Raw genomic sequence first — 24850 nt, 5'->3', positions numbered from 1 at the left:
GACGCGCCGCGGACTTTGAACGAGTTTGTCGCCTGCAAAGGCGAGCCGTTCGCATACTAGCTGGTATACCGTCGGACCAATGCGTAAGACCTTTCTTCGTTTCTTTAAAAATATTAACAATACCAAGCCTCCTGATACTACAGGTAGGCTTATACGCCCGAGCTCAATTACACCAGTATAAAAAAAGAGGCGACACCAGCCAGTACCAGCTGCGACACGCGAATCGCCTAAATACAGTCCCACATAGCCTGGAAAAAGCTTCCCGCACAATACACGCTGTGAGCCCTCGGGTTTACAATAAACTCCCGGACTATATCACAAGCGTGTCAAATTGTAACACTTTTAAATATAAACTCAAAAGGTGGCTCATTGAGCGCTCGTTTTACTCATATAATGAATTTATAAATTAATAATTGAATTATTATGTTAAGTATGTATGACGTGTAATAGTATTTACGAATAAAAACTTGAACTTGAACTTGTTGTCGTTGGCAGTTGTGGGAGCTGTGGCGAAACTTTTGGCATCTGTGACACTGCGAAGGGCCCTTCTTGCCTCGCCATGCTTCAATGGTGATCCCCAGCATGTTTAGTAACTCAGTCACCCCGTATATCGATTGTATATTTTGTGTCTTTCTTAGTGACACGTAAAATATACTGCCGGGACGACCTTGTCTGCCTTTAATGTTTTTAATATGTTCTACGTCAAACTGCTTTGCATTTAAGGCTTCAGTAATCTCCTCCGTAGAAGTCTCCGTTGGCAGCCCTCGGATCGCCACCTTTACATATCTCTCTTCGGGTGGTGAGTACGAGTGCCACTCGAGCCCTGTCTCTTTCTCGAGATCCGAGAAATAGGCCTGCAGCATTCTGTACCCAGTCTCGTTGTCCGGCAGGAATCGGAATCCGTTTTTATACGGGCGGCCGTTTGGCGGTCGATTCAGTTTTCCCGCCAGTATCTTGAAGTGGCTAGACCAGTTCTCCAGCCTTTCGATCACTACTGGCGGGTATCGAGGCTTCTTGGGTTGTGTTTCTAAAGCGGGTGGCTTAGGAAGCGCAGCGTTGGGCTGCGATGGGCGGGTTGCGGCTATCGGTGCTTGCCCGGCGCCTTTGGATGGCGCAAGTCTGGCGACATTGAGCGGTGCCGGACCAGCGGCGTTTGGCGGCGCTGGACGGGCAACGTAGGGTTGCGTGGGGCGTGCAGCGGTCGCCTTGGCGAAAGTCACTCTCTGTGGTTTCGGTGTTTCTGTGTACGGTCGAGACGAAACCGGAGACACGTCGGTTTTTGTCTGCTTCCCGCGGGGTGGCTGCGCTGGTGATATCGAGCGTCGAAGAGGGCGCTTGCGAGACGTTTGGTTGTACTCGCGCATCTTGTCGTCGATTATTTGCATCGGCGACGTTTTGGCAGCTATTGGCGGCAGTGTAATCATAGACTTCTGTGCGAACTCAAGTGCGACCTGGTCGTCTACTGAAAGCTCCGTACCTTCATGTTCGGCCTTCTGGATGCGCAGATATATGGTCATCCACCTCAGCATACCGTCCGACAGCACCTCAGTTTGCATTAACTGAGCGAGCGTGAGGATATCACGCTCGTATAGTGCTGTCGGCGATAATTGGTGCGGTATGGCGTTCTCGGCGCAGATGACAGCGGCGGGTGTGCTAGGGGGGGTCACTTTTTGTGAAGTACCCTCAACATAGTTTTGCGTCTTCATGACTTCCTCATCTTCTGTTGTTAGGCCTTGTGACGGGCCAGGTGGTGGTTCCTCGAGAGGATCCATCATGGCTTCTTTTCTCGACGTATGCGTGTGACCTTGGGGGCCTAACCATGCGTGATGTTAGGTCCGGCTTCGGCTTGCGCAGACACGCCCCTCCGTTGCCTATACAACGGGTGCTTCTATGCAGAGATTTTCTTAGAAAACTTGTACACAAAAGCGATTCGCGACTTAACAATAGTTACTTACAACACTATGCGAGCATTCGTGACATTCCTGAGCTGTGCGCACTCAAACAACTGGTTTTATACCATTGTTTTCGCTCCGAATGCTGGCATCGAACTGAGCTGCGCGCACTCAAACAACTGGTTTTAGACCACACACGTGATGTCATCACACGCGCGCCCGAAGGGCGCGTGGGGCATGATTTTCGGGGCTAATTTGCCCCCTGAATCAGGATTCAGGCGCTGGGCATGAATATGCCCAGGTCGTCGGGTGGGGGTGCGGGTGCACCCCTTTGAGGCCATCCTCTTCTTGAGATGTTGGGGGAGCGGATGCTCCCCTTTGCGGTCATCTTCTTCCTGTATTGGTAGGGGAGCGGATGCTCCCCATGCGGTCATCTTTTGGTTTTTGCGCCCAATATAAGTATAATTGGGCGCGGCGTCATATCCGGTAGTGTGGCGATCGTCGCCCCGGGTGGCACAGCGATCAAGCCCCTATGAAGCGATCAGCCGAGCAGTGGGACGAGCACGTCGTCACTCCTCCTCTTCTTCGACCCGCGACAGAAGATCTCGCGGCAAGCGGCGGCCGTCTGGTGGCCTCGCGTGCAAGGGCGCCAGGTCCCGCAAATGTGCGAAGTCCGACGCGTCTGCTCGCGAGAACATTGCAACGGCGAGGCGCCTAATGAAGGCGTCCAGGGTCTCAACTCCCAAGTCCCTCTGGATCGTGGTGTTCCTCACGTACCATGGGGCGCCCGCGACACGGCGGAGAATCTTATTTTGTGTAATTTGTAAACGCTTTTTTGAGCCGCCTGTCACGAGCGCGTACCATGCTGGTGCTGCGTACGTGAGGCGGGATCGGATGTAGGTCTTGTAGACCCCCACCTTGTTCTTTAGAGGGAGGCTGGAGGAGAGCACCGGACGGAGGAGCGCTGCGGCGACGTTGGCCTTCGTCACAGTGTCTTCGACGTGCTGCGTCATGTTGAGGCGACGATCTATCGTGACTCCGAGGTACTTGACCATCGAAGACCACGGGATGTCCTCTCCGCAGAACTTCAGCTTTTGCAGGCTTATGGACTGCCTGTATAGGCAGATGGCCTGGGTTTTCCTGGCATTTGCCGAGAGTCGCCAGCTTTTCAGCCAGGCTGGTAGTTCATCCAGCTGGCGCTGCATCTTCAACGCGGCGTGTTTCGACGTGAGGGAAGTGGTGATGTACGCCGCGTCGTCTGCAAACAGCGCCAGTGTGGTGGAAGCTCCGAGTGGGATGTCGTTCGTATACAGGGCGTACAACAAGGGAGAAAGGCAACTGCCCTGTGGTACGCCCGCGCAGATCTTGTGCGGTTGCGTTATATGGTGATCGATCCGCACTCGGAATCGGCGATCTTCAAGAAAGCTGGCGACTATCTTTACCAGTCGTCTTGGAGCTGAAGTCTGGGAGAGCTTGTAAGTCAGTCCTTGGTGCCAAACACGGTCGAACGCCTTCTCCATATCCAGAAATACTGCAACAGCACTCTCCCTTTTATTCCGGGCTGCTGTGAGGAGATGCAGTACTCTGGATAGCTGAAGCGTTGTGCTGTGTTCAGCGCGGAACCCGTATTGCTCTTCACGCAGTTGGATGTGTGGCGTGATGTGAGACAGCAGGAGCTTTTCGAACACCTTGGAGGCGGTGGGGAGCAGCGTGATGGGCCGATAGCTTCCGGCCTGCAGCGTGTCCTTCCCGGGCTTTGGAAGCACTATCACGAGGCCCTCTTTCCAGATGGACGGAAAGTGCCCCGTGCGTAGGATGCCATTATAGAGCCGCGTCATTGCCGCGATGGTTTGCCGCGGCAGATGCCGCAGTGCTGAGTTTGTAATGCCATCCACGCCCGGGGCCTTTTTAGGCCTCGTGCGCCTGATGGCTTTGGCGACTTGGTTGGGCGAGAAGAACATCGCATCTTCTTCGCTAGCTATCGGTGTTCTGAAGTACTCCTCCAGGTGTTGCTCGACTGCTGTCAGATGAGCGGTGTCGTCCGTCGGGTTCGGCTGGAACTGGCGTTCGAGGTGTTTGGCAAAGATGTCGGCGCGGTCCTCCGCAGCGTACCGCATCGAGCCATCTTCGTGCCGCAGAGGTCTTACTGGGGGCGATGTGTTAGTGAATTGACGGCACAGCCTGTGCAATGATGCCCAGTCATCCATTGCGCCGTCAATCCGCTCCTCCCAGCTCTCTGGGTTTTAGACCCTCGCTATCGTTCGCTTGTCAGCCAGCCGACCGTTATTCACAATACTTTTAAATTAGGTACCTACCTATTAAATAATCAAGTGACGTTTTAAATAATTGCTACAAAGCAAATTCAACTTATTTTTGATTCAAACAATATTCTAAAATCAGTAATTATTAACTAAAAATGATTGAAACTAATCTAAATTCAAACTCATAACTAATCATATTCGGATTCATTAATTATTTAATGTAAAACTGTAATCATCTTAAGTACAACACAACCAACATTATAACTAAATTAACTTAAGAATAATCGCTGCGGCGACATATACATTTTTCTTCGACAAGATATTTGAACGTACCGTAAGCGGGATACTTTCGTACGCCATGGGGTAGATTCATACAGGATTTTTAAAAGCCGATTAATGTCATTATTTTTTTATTAAGATATTTATTTAACAATGAACTAACTAAAAATATGTGACTTGACTCATAGTCGATAAAACTTTCTTTAGAAAAATTACAAAAAATAAAATACAATCAGTCTAAATGACATGTTTACAATCGTTTTGAATGACATCCTTGTACAGTCTTTGACAATTTAAGCTTAAAGTAGGTAATTAAACATTTATATTTTGCAGCAATTTGTAATATAGTCATTTAAGCGGGCCTCTTCTTCCAAGGAGAAGACTTGTATACTCGTGAATTTGGTATGAAAAGTTCGTCAGGGTCCATCGGCGTTAGAGCCATCTTTAAATTTCTAGACTCTGCTTTCCAACGTTGATGTTTTTATGTTGTATTTTAAAGCGACTTTCCTATGCGACAATCGTCCTTGTATTACATCATCAATTGCTAAATTCATGGGCTCTTCATCCACTTCTTGAGTACGTGTACCCTTTTTTTTATATTTACGCACCATGATTCTGCAATAAAATACTAATTAAAAAGTTGACATAATAAAAATATTTTATTTAATTATAAGTAGCATACTCCATAAAAGGAAATAATAGATCTTACAACGAGTGCACGAAACGAACCATTTTTATCGATAGTAATGTCGAGGATAAAATGGTTTTGTGGACTAGTTTAAACTCTGCTTTTCATTTCGATTGCGAGGAAATAAAACAGTAGCATAACATATCATTTCTTTAATTAATATTCAAAGTAAAATTAGTACAGTTTTGAATACTGAAAGAAATTGTTTTTCCCTTCATATTAACGGTATTTTTCAGAATTTGTGAAAATGACATATTGTGAGAAGATGGATCTGGCCACAACAAGGAATCTCTAGATGTAGAAGGGACTAGCTCGCTTGGGATTAAATTAATGGCTTTTGTTATTCAGTCGATAATTTTGCTTTTGTTCTCTATGGATTCTTCAATGTATTCCTCCGCCACCTGATCCGATTTCCACCCACCATGTCTTTTCAGCATTGTTAAGTTTGCTCCCGAATCTGCTAGAAGGGTGGCTCAGGTCCGGCGGAAGCAATGACCTGTGTAATTTTCGGGATTTTCTAATTTTAGAAAAGTTGCGATCTGTTTGGGAAAGGTTGCAAATTTATTGCGTCCTATAACTTGCTTAGTGCACTTCCCATTTTGTTCTTCCCATAGTTTAGGAAAAATTTATTAGTAGACACGTTTTGAGGACGTAGAGCTTAGTACTTTTTAACTATATTTAGGTAATCTCCTTTGACAACAAATGTTCGCTCTCGTTTGTTTTTTGTATCGGGTAAGTTTATTGCTTGCAAGAGCGTGTCCGTCTTGACGTCGTCTACGGTAATATTAGCAAGTTCACTGCCTTGGCACGCACCGCTTATGACAAATATAAGTGCCACCTAAAACAATATTAATTACTTTTATACACTTTGGAACAAAAGAACAATAGATATACGAGCAATAAAATATGAAAGGAATGTGTAATATGTATTGCTTACTTTTGTAGTCAAATTTGTTATGGGTATCTAGATGAACATTTGAGGTTCGAGAACTGCTTTTTTATACAATTGAAAAGTAAATGAGTTAGGTACCTTTGGTAAATTAACGTCAGAAACTGATAAAGGAAATGGTTCACTGTAGTATGGGCCTGGCAGACGGAGTAGTCTTGCCCAATTTGCCTCTGGTACCCCTCATTGGCTACAAGTTGAATGGAGCACAATATCTATAATAAAAGTATTCTTAAGTATCAGTAGGTATATAGTAAAATTTAAAAAGAAAATTATTCTGTTCCTACGATAGAACACAACTCGGAATAGTATTTATGTATCAAAAGAAGATTTCTACGTACCGATGGACAGGCAGGCGTCTTCGGCTCCATATCGTTTGCAAGCTTTTCCACCACATAAAGGGCCATCGGTTTTGAAATGCGTCAAAGCGACTGAAACTCTACATCACATAAATTAAATGGGTCGCACAGATCCCTTATGTGTCTCCGCTGAATTTTGCGCGCATCTCGTTCTGAGTATACGCTTAAAATATTATTGTGATACGCACTGCCATCTTAGTATGCAACGCGAATAATGTGATGTAATTAGAATCCGTACAGGAAGATATATTGTTGGTAGGCCCCCTGAGAAGATGGTCCGACGATCTGGTCAAGATCGCCGGAATACGTTGGATGTGGGCAGCGCAGGACCTATCGTCATGGCGATCTTTGGGGGAGGCCTTTGTCTAGCAGTGGACGTCTTCAGACTGATATGTTGAATCAGAATCCCAAACATACTGTTTGGAAAAAATGTAACAAGCAACTTTCTATCTCTTCGTTTAGTAACATCTCAGCGTCGAAAACAGTAAAATGCTTTAGTGATAACTTCCTTTTATAATAAAAAAGAGATACTTCACCAGATGTACAAGTATGTAATGTATATTTTGTTTATTTTTTTTTTCGTTTACGACCAGGATTGGCTTTGTAGGTCGGTTTCCGCTGAGGCATTATCGGATGTAAAAATTATTGAGCTTATACTTGGGAGATTTTCAGGTTCTTCAGTTACAGTTGGTGTTGTTTCAGAGAAGGTCTTGTCCGAAAGGAAGCAACTGAATCGGCGTTCTTTCTTTATTCACAGCATCTTCAGAGTTGACGGGGTCTTCAGTCAAATAGGTTGCTTGTGCGGAGAGAAGTAATGGTGTACCTGCCTTTTTATTCAGTATTACATTGTGGGAGTCATTTGCCAGACTCTCATAAAATTTTTCTTGTGCTGTTTGTAAAGTGGGAAACACATAGCCGAAAAGATCGATCAATAACCTCCATTCTTCTTGAGTATAGTCGTTGTCATGTACAGGGGATACTTAAACTAAATAAAAAAAAAATAATATCTAGCTTTAATTATTAGATCATAAGAAGTAGCCGTTATAAACTGAAAAAATCGAACCCACCAGTTAATTGATTATCCAGCGTGGAACAGTATAATAACTGGTAGATTCGATAAATGTTTTCCTAAGTATACAATCGAAAGTAGCACGTTCGATTGCCTTAGGCGAGGGCCGGGGCTGAAAGTTCCGATTTTCAAATAACATGAAAATTTATGATGAAAATGATGAGATTTCAATATTGATATTAGATTTAATTTAAAAATCTTAATCGGTCGCTGTAATAGTAAAGTCATTTCTGCTAGCTTCTCTATATTTTTTTGTACTGGCATATTTTTGCAAAATTTTGGAAGGGAACATTCAACCCCACTTTGGGGCGAGTTTTTCCATGTGTGGGGCAAATTGTGCCACTTAGATAATATTAATAAAGTATAAGGAGATTATACATTTAACATATGCCCAAGTTTTACTCATTCTATCCACTGTTCTCTTGGAAGAGAATTTGAATATGAATCACAACAACTTATGCAGTACCATTCCAGATCTTCATCATCACTATCACTGTCGCTTTCTTGTAATACTCTTCGTTTAGCTTTTTTTTTTGAGTTTTTCCCTTACCTTTACCTTTTCCTTTATTATTTTTGTTTTCCTTTCCTTTCTTTCTAATGGCTTCGTCTTTTCTTGCTTTTTTCTTTATCTGTTCTTCAGCTAATGCATTTTTTTCTGGCGTGTCAGTCAAAACAGCCGTCTTTCTTATACAGCGTTTTGTAGCCGTCTGCAATCTCGGAGGTGCCTTTGGGCAAATTGCAAAGCCTTTACCAAAGTAAAGGCTTTACAATTTAAATTTAAACACAGCTGAAGCATTTGTCTTGGTGCACTGGTGTTAATTGAAGTTCTTGGTCACTATTAATGGTCGCAAAGGCAGCCTGAGATACATCACCCTGATCTGTTGCAGATTATTGAGGTGGTTCACCAATCTGACCGTTAAAGTGAATTCTAGCCTTTTTTAAAAGCGTTCATTATAGTTACAGGGGTTGCTGCTAAAGGCCATGCCGATTTAACAATTCCGGGAATCTCATAAATTGACATTGTTTTTCCCGGGTGATTTCGTAGCCAGTTGTCTTGAGCTTTAGTACAATACTATTTAAAAGGCCCATTGATGCCCACATCCAGTGGCTGTAGCTGTAAAAAAGACGTGTGGCACTCGGGGACTGCCGCGATGAAGCTATTGCATAGCATTTTTTATCAACTTATGCAATTATAATTATTTATTTATTTTAATAATGCAGTATTTTTTTTAATAAAATTAATTTAAAAAAAAGCAAACGAGATCTGAGTAAAATTTAACTTGCAAGATTTGATAACAGACAGACAACGGGACAAGTGAAACTAAATAAAAATGCTTATCATAATAATAAAAATTAAAAAAACGTGATAAAAAGGCTCGAACCTCTGGGACGTTCTGCACAACGAGCATATGTGATAACCGCTGTTCCTCGGCAACTGTAAAAAGCGTGCCGAAATATCTATATACATCTAGTAAGTAAGTGTTAGGTAATTTTCGTTACGGAATTTCTGGATTCGGTTCCCACGCTCAAGGCCCGCGATAGCTTAAAATAAAAACAAAGGTACTAAATAGTACACGTGCTTGGTTTAATGGTTTCTGTTGTATACATAATGAAGAATGAATTTACACATATAAATATATGCATACATATTGAGAATCATTGAGAATAAATTGAGAATTTAAACTAAATGTGTGTGTGTTTATATAAAAGAGGCTTTAATATCAAAAATTTTGGTTATCTGTATAGCAGTATTATATACAAATTAACAAAAAAAATACTGCATTTGTGATAATAATAAAAAAATGAATGTATATAGAGTACTCACTCATTTTCTTTCACTATTTTTTCGTGACTTTCTTCATTAATAAATGCACTTTGTTTATTCATATTTAAAACACTTGTTCACAAATTATACGAACAAATATTCACTGTTGTACATAGATGATAAATACCTATACGTTATACACCCTTAGAGCGTGTCCACACGGCGCGTTGCGTTGCGTTGCGTCGTCGCAACGCAAATATTTTGACGCATAGCCGGCCACACGGGCGCTGCAGCGTTACTATGACGCAGTCAACGTTCCGTCGGCGCAGCGGCGACGCACAGTTGCGGCAAGTATTTTGAAAAAAATTCGCAGTCAGTCTATAGCAAATCATGGATCGGAAAAGACGTCTAGCATTGCTCCTATTACTACGTCACCGCCGAAATCGACGCAAGATCACAAGACGGTACTGGATCAGTCCTTTCATTTCATTAAGAAATCGTGATGGACAGTTTTTTTTTTTAGAATATCGGGAGTTGCTATTAGACGAAAAGAAGTTTTATAATTTTTTTAGAATGAGTGTATCCAGCTTCGAATGTTTATTGAAGTCCTTAGAACCACACATACGAAAAAACTATACTAATATGAGGAATCCAGTGGAACCAGTAGAAATGCTGGGAATCACTTTAAGGTAACTATATAAATATATTTAAGTAATAAAAATATAACAGTTTTTTTGGTTTGTTTAATTAGTAATCAACTCACAAATAATCAGCAATTGTCATAATTTTAAATTTAGACATTATTTAAGAGAGTAATCAACTCACAAATAATCAGCAATTGTCATAATTTTAAATTTAGACATTATTTAAGAGAGATATCATCCAGTAATTACAAATTAGAAAAATCGTATTCAGTTTCTTCACTTGCTTGAGATGTTTCTCGAGATGTAATTGAATTATTAAAATCAGAAATGTATGTACTTTGAAAATTTGCTGTTTGATACCCATATGGTGGTTGGTGAGACGTTGATGGGCCACTCACATATGATGATGTTTGTCCATACCGCATTTCATCTATAATTTGTATAACTTTACTTTGGAAACGGAGAGTTTCTCGGTCGGAAAATTCTTGAATAGATGGCAATATAGCTCTGAAAAAGGACATATGGCGATTTTCCGGCTCCTTGAGAAGTTTTAGTCCTTCTCTTTCAAACTCATCCATTTGCATTGCCCTTTTGCGCGCGACTGGAACATAGCGCGGAGTGTTGTCTGTTTCATTTCATGTCAGATTCATTGTTGATTTCTCTAGGCGAGTCTAAGCTAGATTCGGTGGCATTTTGTTCCACTTTTCTCAAAAAAAGGAGTTGATTGTATAAATGATACTTCTTCAGTTTCGTAGCGCCCGAGCCCGATTTTGATGCTTCTTTTAATTTTTTTGAATATCTGAAGTAATTATCTTTTACACTTCTCCATTTTTTTATTAAATCATTACCTGCAAAACCAATAGTAAACATGATTTAATAATTTATACATAGTGAATTTCTCGATAAAATTTAATGACATATTCAGATATCGTTAACAAACACTATGTGACCGACTCTGGAATCGTGAAAATATAACAGCTGTTACATACAAAAAGCAATACCTACTGAATCAAAATGTATGCAACAGCTGCTATTTTTTTCGCGATTCTAGAATTAATTGGTTACATAGAGAAAGTTATTTGCTATCGATGTCTGAATATGTCAGTATTTTTTTTCGGGTATCTATCTATCTCATAAATGCATATTATAATAATTATTTTCTTTTCAGATACCTAGGAAGTGGAAATTCAATAACTGATTTACATTTCAAATTCAAACGGGGAAAATCTACTATTGCATATATAATACAAAGAGTTTGTCGTGCTATATGGACCAATCTTCTTCGAGACAACATCCCTGAACTGACAACTGAAAGTTTCCAAACAATAGCGAGGGGTTTTGATGTAAAGGCAAATTTTCCTCAATGTGTTGGTGCCATCGACGGCAAACATATCCGCGTGTGTAATCCTGCAAATAGTGGCTCACTTTTTTTTAATTATAAAGCCTTTTTTTCGATTGTGTTGCTAGCTATTGTGGATTCAAATTACAAATTCGTATTTGTCGACATCGGTGCATACGGAAAAGAATGCGATTCAACCATATTACAAAATTCTAAACTGTACGAGCTAATGATTAACAACAACTTACCACTACCTCAACCCCAGCCACTCTCTGGTAGCAATATACCAACCCCGTATGTATTTGTGGGTGACGAAGCTTTTGGACTGAGCAAACATATTATGCGTCCATATGGCGGTCAAAATCTCGACTTACAACAAAAGGTTTTCAATTACCGTCTAAGCAGAGCCAGAAGATATGTCGAATGCGCTTTTGGGATTATGGCTAACAAATGGCGCATTTTTCACAGACCGATAGACGTGTCCTATGACTTCGCTACTGACATTATAAAAGCATGTTGTGTATTACACAATTTTGTCGCTGATCGAGATGGTTTTAGACAAAGAGATAAATTTGCTATAAGTGTTGATGAATTTCTCCCAATACAACCGACAGCACCGAATGTCATAAGACAGCAATATGCGACCTATTTTATGACTAGAGGAACTCTGCCTTGGCAGCTAAATAAGGTATAATTGTATTATGAGGGTTTTCAAGATTTTCTTGCACCGCCAATTCCGCGATCAGTAAAAAAATAATATTTTATACCTACTCAGCGTAGTCTAGGTTAGTTTTGAGCTAAGTAATAAAATAGTACTCACGCTAATCTAAATTCCCTAAGTTTTAAAATTTTAGAGTGTCGAGATATTAATTTTGTACTGATCGCGGAATTGGCGGTGCAAGAAAATCTTAAATAAAAAAAAAAAAAATATCTGTACTGTGAACTCACCAACTTTATTTTTTCGTTCAGCTGTGAAATTCTCGTAATCAGGAAATAAAACTTTTGATATGTCTTCCCAGGCTTTTGTTTTTAAATTTTTATTTTTAAAATCTACGTTTGACTTGTCCCATATAATTTCCCTTTCCTGTATCAATGTAATCAAGTAATCTATGTCAATTTCTTCAATGGTATTCATTTTACCCTGCAAATAAAACTAATTACCCTGCAAATAAAACTAAATACAAAAACGTAAACGTAAAACGAAATGAGCTTCCGTGTATCCTCTCTGTCAACGCACAAGCAACTGAGCGCTGACGCTCCGACGTCGCACGAGTACACCCCCTCCCGCTTCGTCTCGGGGGCTGCTGTCCGTCATGTGTGCGTTGCGACGACGCAGCGCGCCGTGTGAACACCTTGGTTATTTGTATGTAAAACAACGCAGTGGTAGCGCTGCGTCGACGCAACGCTGACGCAACGCGCCGTGTGGACTGGCTCTTAATGGTCACAGAATTATAATTTTACTCCATCTAAGTTGAATTTAACAATAAATAATGTTCGATTATGCGACATCTAGTGTCACTTTCATAAACTATTTCGTATGTCCAAATCCAACGTTCAATCTATCGAGTATAATACAACATAACGGTTTCCGATAGATAGCGCTGATCACGGAAGAATAGGGGGTCTACGTATATTTTGATATTGCTTTTTTTCTTTTATAAAATAAATGAGAAGTTCGACGCCCCCGGGGAATAAAATCGTAATAGACAAAAGTAAATTTTACAGGACGAGCAAAAAACTGTTATTCTGTTTTAGCTCTTAAACTAACCGGCCTATATTAACATACAATACATCATTTTATTCAGTTTTTTTTTTCTTAATAAGCAGCTATAATAAAAAAATATATAATGTATACTTTTAAAGTTATTACGAAAGATGTATAATACTGATTTTATATTTAAGAGTATCCTAAGTAACGGCACATAACGATTTTATTCTCGTGAAATTGTAATATCATGAAAACTATATTCCTACATTACGATGTTTTTCTACAGTATTTTCATGAATGAATGGTAATTGTAATGAACTAATACGATTTTGTTCTTGTTAAAGCTACCAGTGTCTTTTTTCGTATAGCTATATAACGACTTTGTTTTTGTATAAATGTGCTTAGAGAGTTCATCGTAATATGCAGTAATGTTTATGAATTTTGGTTATAAATTATTGTAACACTGTTACTGTAATACCACTAGGTACTGGGTACTTTGTGGGTCTTTTCTACACTCAGTCAGTACCTACATATTGTAAAAACTTAAATAAAATAAACAATGAAGTAAGTATAATAAACATAATTTTTATTTAAAAAAATCACAATTGTTACAATAGGCATTAATTAATCAGTATTAGTTCTAAAAAATCAATCAGTCTGTTTTATTGCTCTCACTGTCACAGTCATCCTCACCTAAACTGCTTCAGTATTATTTGTGCTTATCAGCTTATTGTAAAAACTGTGATAATGGAGAAGTATGGCGTTAATCCTACAAAGACTTGATAGGTCGTCGTGTAGAGCTTTAGAAATTGGAACTGGACCGTTATAAGCTGGCTGCAATGTCACGTCATCAGCGATAGACGAAGTTGCTGCGGTAGAGGCAGATTTTCGTTTTCTAGTGTTATTAGTTGTAGTTGATCTTATATTAATTTCAATTTAGTCGTCATCATAATCATATTTAAAGTAAACAGATTGTGGATGTGTACTTTTATTTCTTTGATCATTGACCAATATATTTTGTTACCTTTTGCATCACTTAGCCAATTTTGTCCAGTAATCTATAATTTTATGTCATAAAAATTATCCTTTGTATTTTTCACCAATTTGTTTAGCATTCATAACTATACCATATAATTGATCAGGTGTATAAATTTGTTTATTTTTCATTGCTCGTTCTACGCATGCATGCATAGAATCACCAATCAATTTTGGCTGTGGCCAGATTCAAAGAAACGATGAACAATTTCTAGTTTGAACTTATTAGCAGCAAATAGATAAAGGGCAAACACAAATCTATTTTTATTCTGTCCTGCGCAACCATCAGAATAAAATGAAAATTTATTAATTTGTTTATGATATTGTTCTTCAATAAAATTATAAAGACAGCTAACTATCTCTATTGATCCTCTTTTAGCAATTCACAAATGCCACATGTAACAGTATCCTTTCTTTCTTGAAGCATCGAAAACAGTGAAGTTATACACAGGATACTTCCGTTTACAATGGAATATTCCTACCTCTGACTGAGGTACGCCTAAGACCTTTTCTAAATCAAGAATTGCTAGAGTGAAGTTTGCGTTAAGATTTTCCTTTTCTGAATGTTTGATTTCCTGAATTCTTTCTTTATTATGTATATGTTTTGTGTATTTATCGTTTAATGATTCCTTATGTTCGCCTTCTGCTTGTTCATAAAGCGTACAAGTACCACATAAATCTTTCTTAGGATGAAAAGAAAAAGAATAATTAAAGTTTGTATTAATTATAGTCTCATACTGTCTTTTGGTAGCCATTTTAACATCACTATAACCTGTCTGTTCTTTGAACCAATCTGTGTATAAACGGTACATTTTTGATATATTCAAAGTTTCGCATAAATACTTTCTTTTGAAGATTTTCTAACATAGTGTGCTTCTTTTACTGGGAATAATTTTACGAGTATGTGTGATATGATGCTTTCTTCTTTTGGAACTGACATTTTGCGTGGTCGATTGTTATGTTTACCTCTACAGTCAGTTTTGTCAGAATCACTATTGTATTTTTCTATAGCAGTGTAAACCATTTGTTCGGATATTCGTAAAGTATTTAGGAAAAATTCTTTATTCTCTAATGGCAAATAATAACTTATAGTTTGAGTTTGGTTTTTATTTCGAACAACTTGATGTTTTTTGACAGAATCTGACATAATGTATTTAGTTATAAATTGCCATTGTGCCAATTAGGTGACCATGCAACACCTAATTTATAAAATGTCTCCAAAATGGCATTCCTATTATTATAGGAAAACGTTTTACCACATTTCAATTTGCATTTGCAATAATACAATATATCACCAAAAATAATAAAATTGAGCAGACACATCCTTGTTCCACTTTTAACACACATCTTTAATTTATGTATTGAAACGAGTACTTTTCCACAGGTTTTCAAACTCTCCATAATTCTACCCATATATAAATCAGGAGAAAAATCATGTGCCAATAGCTATCGCCCTATTTCAATTTTATCGACTATTTCCAAATTATTTGAAAAAATTATGAGTAAAAGACTTATGTCATTTCTAGATAAAGAAAATATCTTATCTAAGCATCAGTATGGCTTTAGGGCAGAAAGATCAACAGGGGATGCAGTATCGGATCTATCAGAATTTGTGGCAGCCCGTCTTGATGCTAAAGAAAAATGCGTGGGCGTTTTTCTTGACCTTGCGAAAGCCTTTGACACCGTTTCTATACCGCTTCTTTTAGACAAAATGGAGGCAATTGGAATTAAAGGCTTTCCTTTGAATTCACTTTTTAAAGATTACCTTACAAACAGAAAGCAAAGTGTAAAAATAGGTGATTATGTAAGCTCTTTTCATCCTGTAACTCACGGTGTACCTCAGAGCAGTGTGCTCGGTCCTGCTTTGTTTCTGATTTATGTGAACGACCTTTGTCATCTTAATCCAATTAACTGCAAAACATTTATGTATGCCGATGATACGGCCTTAATTTTTCATGCCTATTCTTGGGCAGATGTCAAAACCAAGGTTGAAATAGGACTTCGAAGAACTTTTCAATGGCTTCAACAGAATTTGTTAACTCTAAACATTCTTAAAACAAAATATATCACCTTTGGCATTACTACAAGACTAATTCCCTCAGACGAAAATTTTTCCGTACAAGTTCATAATTGTAAGAAAGTCTTGACTCAAAATAAAGGATGCTCTTGTGTTTACCTTAATAAAACGAAAATAATTAAATACCTAGGAGTTCTAATAGATGAGACTATATCATGGAAACCGCAAATTGATCTACTGTCAGAAAGGACTAAAAAACGTATTTAAAACCTTACGTCAGATTGCTGATTTCACTCATTTGAGAAATGTTTACTTTGCATTAGCACAATCCTTACTAACTTATTTTATTATATTGTGGGGTGGCGCTCGAAAATCATGTCTTTTGAAGCTTGAACGGGCCCAACGTGCTCTATTAAAGGTTATTTATTTGCAAACCCTTTCGGTATCCTACTTGTGAAATATACACTAAATGCGATGTCTTGTCTGTAAGACAATTGTTTATAAGGGACACTATAATGGCACAGCACTCAAAACTTATATTTGTTCCAGAAGCAGTAACAAAACGACGTAAATATAAAGTCTGTCCTACAAACAATTTTTAAACTTTTTTTATACGTAAATTTCAATGCTATCTTGGTCCCATGCTCTATAATAAATTAAACAAAATTATTAATATCTACTCTGAAAACAAATTCGACTGTAAAAAAAGCTAACTGTTTGGTTAAAAAATAAAAAGTATGATGAAATTGAGAATTTGTTTAAAGCTATACCTACGTTAAAGATTAATTATCCAGCCTTACTTACCTTACCGATATACGCACAACATACAGAAAAAAAAACTTTAAATTTCATTGTTTATTTTATACCCTCTATCTTATAAAATTATAGTATGCATAATAATAACTTATATTTAACATCTACAATAAATTAATATTTATATTTATCTATATGTATACATGTACCCTTATATATTTATCTTTAATACTTTATTATACATTATTACTTTTAAAAGTTCAAAGTAAACCCAATCAATAATACCTTACTATATTATTATATGAAAATAGACAAAGTCAACAGTCTTTGTAGTCAACCCAAATGTTTTTAAGAATACCCTCAATTTTATTACTGACCGCTCAAGTACTAACCAGTAATATGTATGATAGACAAATGTTATTTAATTTCTCGTAGAACTGTTAAAAAAATTTTTTCCTTAAGTTAAATTCTTATATACGCTTTTATGTATTGATGTATCTGTAAAAAACAATGTATCTGGAAGTAACTAGTGTTAAAATACAGGCCCGGCCTAGTTTAATGCGAGTGACAACTAAAATAATATAAAATATTTTAACTATTAGAAACACTATTTATGTAAAACTACAATTACCTTCGTCTTACGCTTATTTCTTAATGATTAGTATAATATTAATAGTGTATCTAATGTTCTTTACTAACTTACTTGAATAAAAGAATAAATACATTTACAAGAAGGTCCTACCGATTTTGCAAGGAACTGCTTTTTAGAATGACATCCAACATAGGCTTTTCCAGAGTTTTTTTAAAGTTTTGGATTTATTGGCTATCCATTCTTTTTCATTTCGGCGTCGCTTACAAGCTAAGTCGTTTGTGATAGAGAGAGAGTTATCGTGATCATCAGTAGGTTCAATAGAACTGCTTGGAAGTGACCCTGATACTGTGAAATTGTAGTGAGTGATTCTGATTCAGATGTACGGTACCTAATACTTGTAATGTAACAGAATCTTCATTCTCCACTATGACTTGTTGCCTTGGGCTTTTATCGCTATTTATAATTATAACCATCTCGTTGGGGCTTAAATAAGATCTACTTTGAGGCGTTAAAGTCTTATTTATATCAATATTGTCATTTTTTACATCGATTTATATAATTATTATAATTATCACAGAATACGAATTATGTTTATTTGTTTGTAAACAATAGAATACCGTCAAATCCCAACGACTTCAAATTACGCAATGATTGATTATTGTGCATGATCACGTCGCCCGCGCATAGTAACTTGCAAAAACTTGTAGAAATTCGAGCGAAAAAGACAATAATAACCAAATACTCTATAAATAGAAGGAGAAACTCACATTACTACATGTTTTTATATTCATAGAGAATATTGTAATAGGTGTTTACGTGAAATAGTATTGATAATTATGTCAATAATAAAGGAGTAATATTCGTTTACCGTTCAAGATTTACCAAACTAATTTAGGTAAAGCATGTTATTGAAAAGGGTTATCAAACGAACGCATGTCACTTATAATTAATTTTATAATTTTTATAATTAATAAATAATTATGGATAATGAACGACTACGATGTTTTTACGGGAAGAATTTGTTACATGATTTCCGTAGAATAAAAATAAAAATTGTAATGAATTTTCTGTCAAAAAATCTAAAAAAAATCAGGTGTATATCGACCCATAGATGCCGAAAATGCAAAAAACATTAAAAAAGTAGTAATAGCGCATAACCACTTTATTCCCCGGGGCGTCGAGTTAATATTGTTCGAAATATTTTTTTGTTATCTTACAATACATGTAGGTTATTCAGGAATATTTATCATTGAAACTATCGGTTTATGGTAACTGAAATAAGAAGCATAAGTTTCAGACTTGATATCTTCTAAATATCTGCAAATACCGCGTCAATGGTGGTCCCACATTTTGTTGTGGATTCTTGTGGATTCATTTCCGAATTCAATATTTTCGATAGAAAAGTTGTCAACCGCTCTAATTTTTATCAGCAAAGTTGATGTTGAAATCGCCAGCCAAAATAAGTGGAAATTTATTACCATTTGTACCAAGTATTTTCGACCCTTCTTCAGTGTTCTTCCAGTTGCTCGGATTATTTTTTGGATACACTAAGTGCTCCAAAAAAAATGAAAGGAAACTGATAAATTTATTTATCGTAGTTTTATATTTTAACACAAGATGACACTCGTTTCCCATTGAATGGACCACAACTGTCGACTGACACATTTTCATATTATTAATATTTCAAAAACAACACTGAAAATAAAATAGTAATAATATTGAGGTTGTTTTTGATAAAATTAATTTAAAAAAAGCAAACGGGAAATGAGTAAAATTTACCTTGCAAGATTTGATTACAGACAGACAACGGAACAGCTGAAACTAAATAAAAATGCTTGTCATAATAATAAAAATTAAAAAGACGTGATAAAAAAAATTCAATACATACCCCAGGCTCGAACGTGGGACCTTCTGCACAAAAATCATAAGAGATATTTCGCCATTGTTGTTACAGTTGCGGTGGAACAGCGGTTATCACTTATGCTTTTACTGTAACGACCATGGCGAAATTTCTCTTATGCTTTTATACATCTAGTGGGGGGGGGGTGTTAGGTTATTTTCTTTACGGAATTTCTGGATTCGGTCCCCACGCTCAAGGCCCGCGAGCGTTATTATAGTTACAGGGGTTGCTGCTAAAGGCCATGCCGATTTAACAATTCCGGGAATTTCATAAATTGACATTGTTTTTCCTGGGTGTTTTAGTAGCCAGTTGCCTTGAGCTTTAGTACAATACTATTTAAAAGGCCCATTGATGCCCACATCCAGTGACTGTATCCTGTGTGTGCAGTGAGGTGGGAACGACAGCATTATTATTGAGTTCTTTAGCTTTCTCAACTACGTTGATGTCTATGTGTGACGAGTGGTTATCTAATAATAGTAATACTGGTTCTTCTGGAGTGGGCTTCGTGAACTTGATAAAGTGATCCAAACATGTAAGGAATTCAGTGGCTGTCATCTATATCTATCCTGATTAACTCCCAGCTCCAATGGACTCAGAGGGTCCATCTCATAAAAACATGTCTTGCTGCTAACTCCACAGTAACTAAAGTCCCACGCTCAGCAGAAACAGTGATAAATTATATTTGAATAGAATATCGCCGCTTTGTAAAAAATTCATCTATATTATGTTTCTAAATGCAGATACACGTCCTGCACTGATCGCTTCTGGTGTTCGTTTTGACAATGGTGGGTTCCTTTTTATAAATCCAGTGAACAAAATATCTGCCCCAGCTTCTCGATTCTTACGCCACGTAGGAGGAATGTTTCCCAAATAAAATTTAACTGCACATTCATACGCAAGTTTTCGCACCTCTCCTGGCAGCAAACCGAAGTATATTGATGAACACTTAAAACTTTATTAAATCTGCTTTTATAACCTACGGTAGGTTCTTTACCAGCTCTCATTTTTTTTACAAATCGATGCAATGTCATTTGGCATATTTGAAGTTCTCTGACTACCGTTTTTAGTTTTGTTAAACCAAATAATAATTTCAAGCTTATTAAAGATTATTTTATTGTTATTTATTGGTGAAAACTGAAAATAGGATGTGATTATCACAATGAAGGATGGTTCATGGTTCCTGTGTAATGTTAAAAACACAAAAAAAATAGAATTAATCTGTATTTGTGCTATAAAATCTATGTTATATACTAGAATTCTTAAAATAAATGTTTTTATTTATTAAAATATTTTATCTCCAGTATTTACTTTATTTAACAATGCCCAAGTTTTAACCTAAGTTAATATTGTCTATTTTTGACTTACCCAAGAGGAAGTTAAGAAAAAAGTACAGATTAAATTCATTTGCAAATAATTTATCGTAAATTATATATGGTTTATCTATTTTTCTCGGTCAATTTTAAAATAATTTTATAAATATTTAATAGTTCTGCTACCTTCTATAAATTATTTCTTAGTAGTAAGCTCGTAAGTAATTACACCTTGGGGAGAGACCTAATATCGCACCCTCAGAATAGAATGACCTAACTGGAAAGATTTCTGAAAATAAAGAAATTCGCATAAAATACATCCTTAAAACACTCATTGAAATAACTGACAAAAAGTATATTTTACTGACCTTCCATTGTGTTTTATATATTCCTAGTTTCATGATAAAATACATTCATTGCAAGAAAATAACCTTCCATCAACAAATAACCAACCTAAAAAAACCACAAGATTTTGACAATGTCAAACTAATGACATTTAAATTGATGTTCCATAGTGCGAAACTGGCCTAACTCACATAGGCCACTGTGTCGCTACCAAACTTTGTAAATGTCTAATAGGCAAATATGGTATTGTAATTCCGTCTATGAAATAATTTTTGTATCATTTTTATGAGGGTTTTGTATCATGTTTATGCTGTTAACAACAGTTTGCTCGAATGAAATCAGTGTTGACAAAAATACAGTTAGGCCGCTCTGGCTCTCATGGCCTCGTATTACTTCTTAATATTTCTACGAAGTGACGCATTTCGAAAACATCCAGTCCATAACGCAAAAGTACATTATAAAAGTTCACAATCAAAATGAAGGGCATAATGTACACAGCCTCACAGAAAATGAAATTCAGCAGAATAAAAAGGCTGGAACTGTTTGTACGCCATGTTTATTTTATGTGAATTCATAAATGTTTGATTTTCTTTTGGGATCTGAAATTGTTTCAAGAGCAATGCGCCTATAATTTTGATGAAAATAAAAGGTACGTTACTTGGAATGACGTAAAAAATCGTAAAATTTACTAAGATATATTCAAAATGAGTACGAGAAAGTAAATACGACAAACATAAGGAAGAGATGAATAACATGAGGGAAATAAATAGCTATAACGAAAGCGTATTCGAAAATCAGAAAGGAATAAATCTTACTAACTTCCTTGATTGACAGTAATCTGATACCACATTATTTTGTCTATTTTTATAATAACACTAGCTGACTCGGCAGACTGTGTACTGCCTCAATCGATAAATAAGACCTAAGCTTTTGTATAAAATAAACTTAAAACAAACAAAAGGAATCTTGTTTTTAATAACGCAAATAAAAATGTTCGGTATGTATGAAATTTTATTATTATTTTCATTTCAGAGTTTGCCTGATATACTGGCTATTTATAAGGTTTCAATTTGATATTGACAGACACACACAGTTTTTATACAGTCTGTTAATCAATTTAAAGCTTTCTGATAAACTATATTTTTTTTATGTGGTGCGTAAATAAACAAAGATGAAGGTTTTCCGACGTGCGAACACGCGACGTAAAACAGGGAAACTCCAAGTTGATTCCGCAAACTTCCAACGACTGGCCTTGAGATATATTTATGGTCATCGCAAAGGCCAGACGTACTGGAAATTGTAAACGCTTAAAATCAAATGGTAAATTCGTTGAAATCATCGGTATACGCGGGATCAAGACATCCTCCTTTGTATTTTCCCTTTATGATTGTTGCCTCAATGACGTTAGTCATCACCTTTTTCACAGCCAGTCTTGTTCCATTGCACAGTTGAGGTTGATTACGCAGCATGATAACAACTGATCCTACTTTTAACTGCAAATTGTGAGGTGGTAACCCAGGCACTTCCAGGGAATTTAAAAACTCCGTAGGACAGTTGACTGCGTCATCCTGGTTCATAACCGTGTCGACTGATTTGAAAGAAACCAAATGTCCCGGAAGAAAATTCTGAATATGAAAAAGCGACCAGCATTGATATCCTCGACATCTTTATTTATCGACGCCAATATTGCTCGTTCACCAAGCCAATTATGATTATTGAACTGATGTGCTCTCTAGGAAAACACGCTGAATAAGCTCCTCTTTAGAGTCTGTGATGTGAGGGAAATCTGTGGGTTATGTGGGATCGAGTCGAGGTGTCCACTGCAACTTTATTATTTCCAATGTCAAACAACTGCTTCGCCACACATTTGCAATTTCATCTTGTTGCAAAAATACTCGCATGTTAGTTGTTAATTGGAGTGTCTTTACGTAACGCCTTAAATATGACGATTTGAGGCATGCGTTAAGTTCATCAGCAACAGTTGATCGGGGAAAACTGGAAGAGCCTGACGAAAATCACCTCACAACATGGCCCCACCAAAAATATTTTGGTTGCCACGAAGATCTTTCAACGTTCTATCTAGTGCCTCCAGTGACCTCTTATGGGCTATTGTGCATTCATCCCAAACAATCAATTTGCATATCTGTAGGATCTTGGCCATTGCGCTATTTTTGCCGATGTTGCAAATTGGTGTTTCGTTAATTTGCATGTTTAATTGTAATTTTACGGAAGAAAGTGAAGTTCGCCCGCCTTCTAGCAGAGTCGCAACTATTCCAGACGAAGCCAACGCTAGAGCTATACATCATTTCGCGATCTGATCCTCGCCTAAAGCAATGAAATTAAGAACGTTTTTGAGGTTCCTCCGGGAGTATCAAGGAAATAAACTCCACCAGATTCACTGTTCACAGGTTCTATCAAAGTTCGTACGCAATTCTTTGTTGATTTAATTGTGGAACATATTAATACGAACTGTTTTAACCATTGCTTCAATGTCGTACTGTTGTTCTCTTCAACTCGTGCTCGCTGTTATTGTGTTTGATGAGCACGAACTCGTTACATTCTAACGGCCGTTCCCAATATACTATCTGCAGATAAATTACTAACTTCTACCGTCAGTAATTAGCTGTCAATAATCTGAAGCTGTCCCAAAATACTTGATGTCATTCTTATCGCCTTATATTGGGACGCGTGAATTGCAATTTCCATACAAGCTTCTATCGCTGCAAAGCTATACGTCTTCCCATTGACAGACAGCGTGTACGGATAAGGTGACTTACCGTCGATATGTTTATTGGGAAAGAAAAGTTAACGATAGTTACGATTTAATCTCAAGTTAGCCACAACCGGAGATAGACAAGACACAATTCTCACTTTTCAGAAATAGGTTACAGGTGACAAATTTTGTTCGGAATAGAAAAGTGCATTTTATTAATTTTCTTCTTGTACAAATACGACAACTTTGGACCCTTTTTGTTTTTTTTTATGAAAATACATACCTAAATTAATTTATCAAAAAATATTACAATAAAATATAAGCGAATCAAGTCCAACAATAAAAAAATTTATATTTTTACATACAAAACAATGCCTGCTTGTCTCGTCCCTTATTTTCATAAAAAAAAATCCAAAGATGAATATTTCGAATTCCTTCTTCTTTCTTAGTTTCCCGATAACTTGATTTTTGAGTTAGGTCACACCTTTTCTGAGGGTTCGATATAATAAAAGAAAACATTTTAGTCGTATACCTTTTGATGTTGATGTTGATGGGGCGAGGGATATCCTTCGGTAGAAGGTCATATAAAGGAACTGACAATTTAGGGCAATAGAAAAAATATGTTCAAGAGTACCTTCCTCAAGGCCACATTCACATATAGAATGGTCCCTTACCCGGATCTTGGCCAAAAATACTGGGGCACAGACAAATGCCAAGCGAAGTCGTATGATGACAGAAGTGAAAACTTTATTTTGTTTTTTTTTAGGAAAGAACCAGGGCTTAGAGGGAATAAAGGGTTGGATAGAACCATAGAATTTACCTTTAGTTTGTTTTGTGGTTTGCCATAAAGCATTCCATGAATCAACCAGAAAGGGTTTAGACATAGCGCGTAGATCTCGAGGGAAACAGTAATTAAATTTTAATGTTCCAGACTGAATCGCGTCTTTAGCGCAAGAGTCTGCAATTTCGTTGCCAGTTATCCCTAGATGGCTAGGTATCCAAGCTAATGCAACTTCTATTCCTATTATGTGACATCTGTACAGGGATGCCTTTGTTCTTAAATTAATTGTGAAGTTGTTTGAAGATTTGAAAGGATTTTTTGTTAGGTTCAACAAGCACCTTAACACGTTCATTACCACTACGATTTTCATGATGTCTTCTCAGATGCCGCCTACATTTTCCGGTGGACTCACCAGGTGAGTCGCCGGCACTGCTATATAAATTGAATCGACTCG

At 37.3% G+C, this 24850-nt stretch overlaps 1 protein-coding gene and 1 pseudogene across 3 annotated transcripts; one reads left to right on the top strand and one right to left on the bottom strand.

Annotated features, from left to right (window-relative positions):
• Nucleotides 1-7837: 7837 nt before the first annotated feature.
• On the bottom strand, nucleotides 7838-9381 carry LOC126973544 (uncharacterized; annotated as a pseudogene).
• An 81-nt stretch (nucleotides 9382-9462) lies between these two features.
• On the top strand, nucleotides 9463-12133 carry LOC126973615 (uncharacterized). 3 transcript variants are annotated; one of them, XM_050820953.1, is made up of 3 exons: nucleotides 9473-9606; nucleotides 9832-9948; nucleotides 11072-12133. In XM_050820953.1, the coding sequence occupies exons 1-3, from the start codon at nucleotides 9560-9562 to the stop codon at nucleotides 11934-11936; spliced, it is 1029 nt and encodes a 342-aa protein (XP_050676910.1). In that variant the 5' UTR covers nucleotides 9473-9559; the 3' UTR covers nucleotides 11937-12133. The 3 variants fall into 3 exon arrangements, with proteins under 3 accessions (XP_050676909.1, XP_050676910.1, XP_050676911.1); XM_050820952.1 differs by having other exon boundaries at nucleotides 9463-9948; XM_050820954.1 differs by lacking the exon at nucleotides 9832-9948 and having other exon boundaries at nucleotides 9480-9606.
• The last annotated feature ends 12717 nt before the right edge of the window (nucleotides 12134-24850 follow it).

This window comes from Leptidea sinapis, chromosome 29, assembly GCF_905404315.1.
Source record: "Leptidea sinapis chromosome 29, ilLepSina1.1, whole genome shotgun sequence".
NCBI lineage: Eukaryota > Metazoa > Arthropoda > Insecta > Lepidoptera > Pieridae > Leptidea > Leptidea sinapis.
Note: the sequence above shows the minus strand (reverse complement) of the source record. Positions and strands in the feature narration are given on the sequence as shown.

Coding starts and splice junctions, on each gene's coding strand:
- LOC126973615 (XM_050820952.1), top strand. CDS start 9,650: ATGGATCGGAAAAGACGTCTAGCATTGCTCCTATTACTACGTCACCGC. Junction 9,949..11,071: donor ATGCTGGGAATCACTTTAAG/GTAACTATATAA, acceptor TTTTCTTTTCAG/ATACCTAGGAAGTGGAAATT.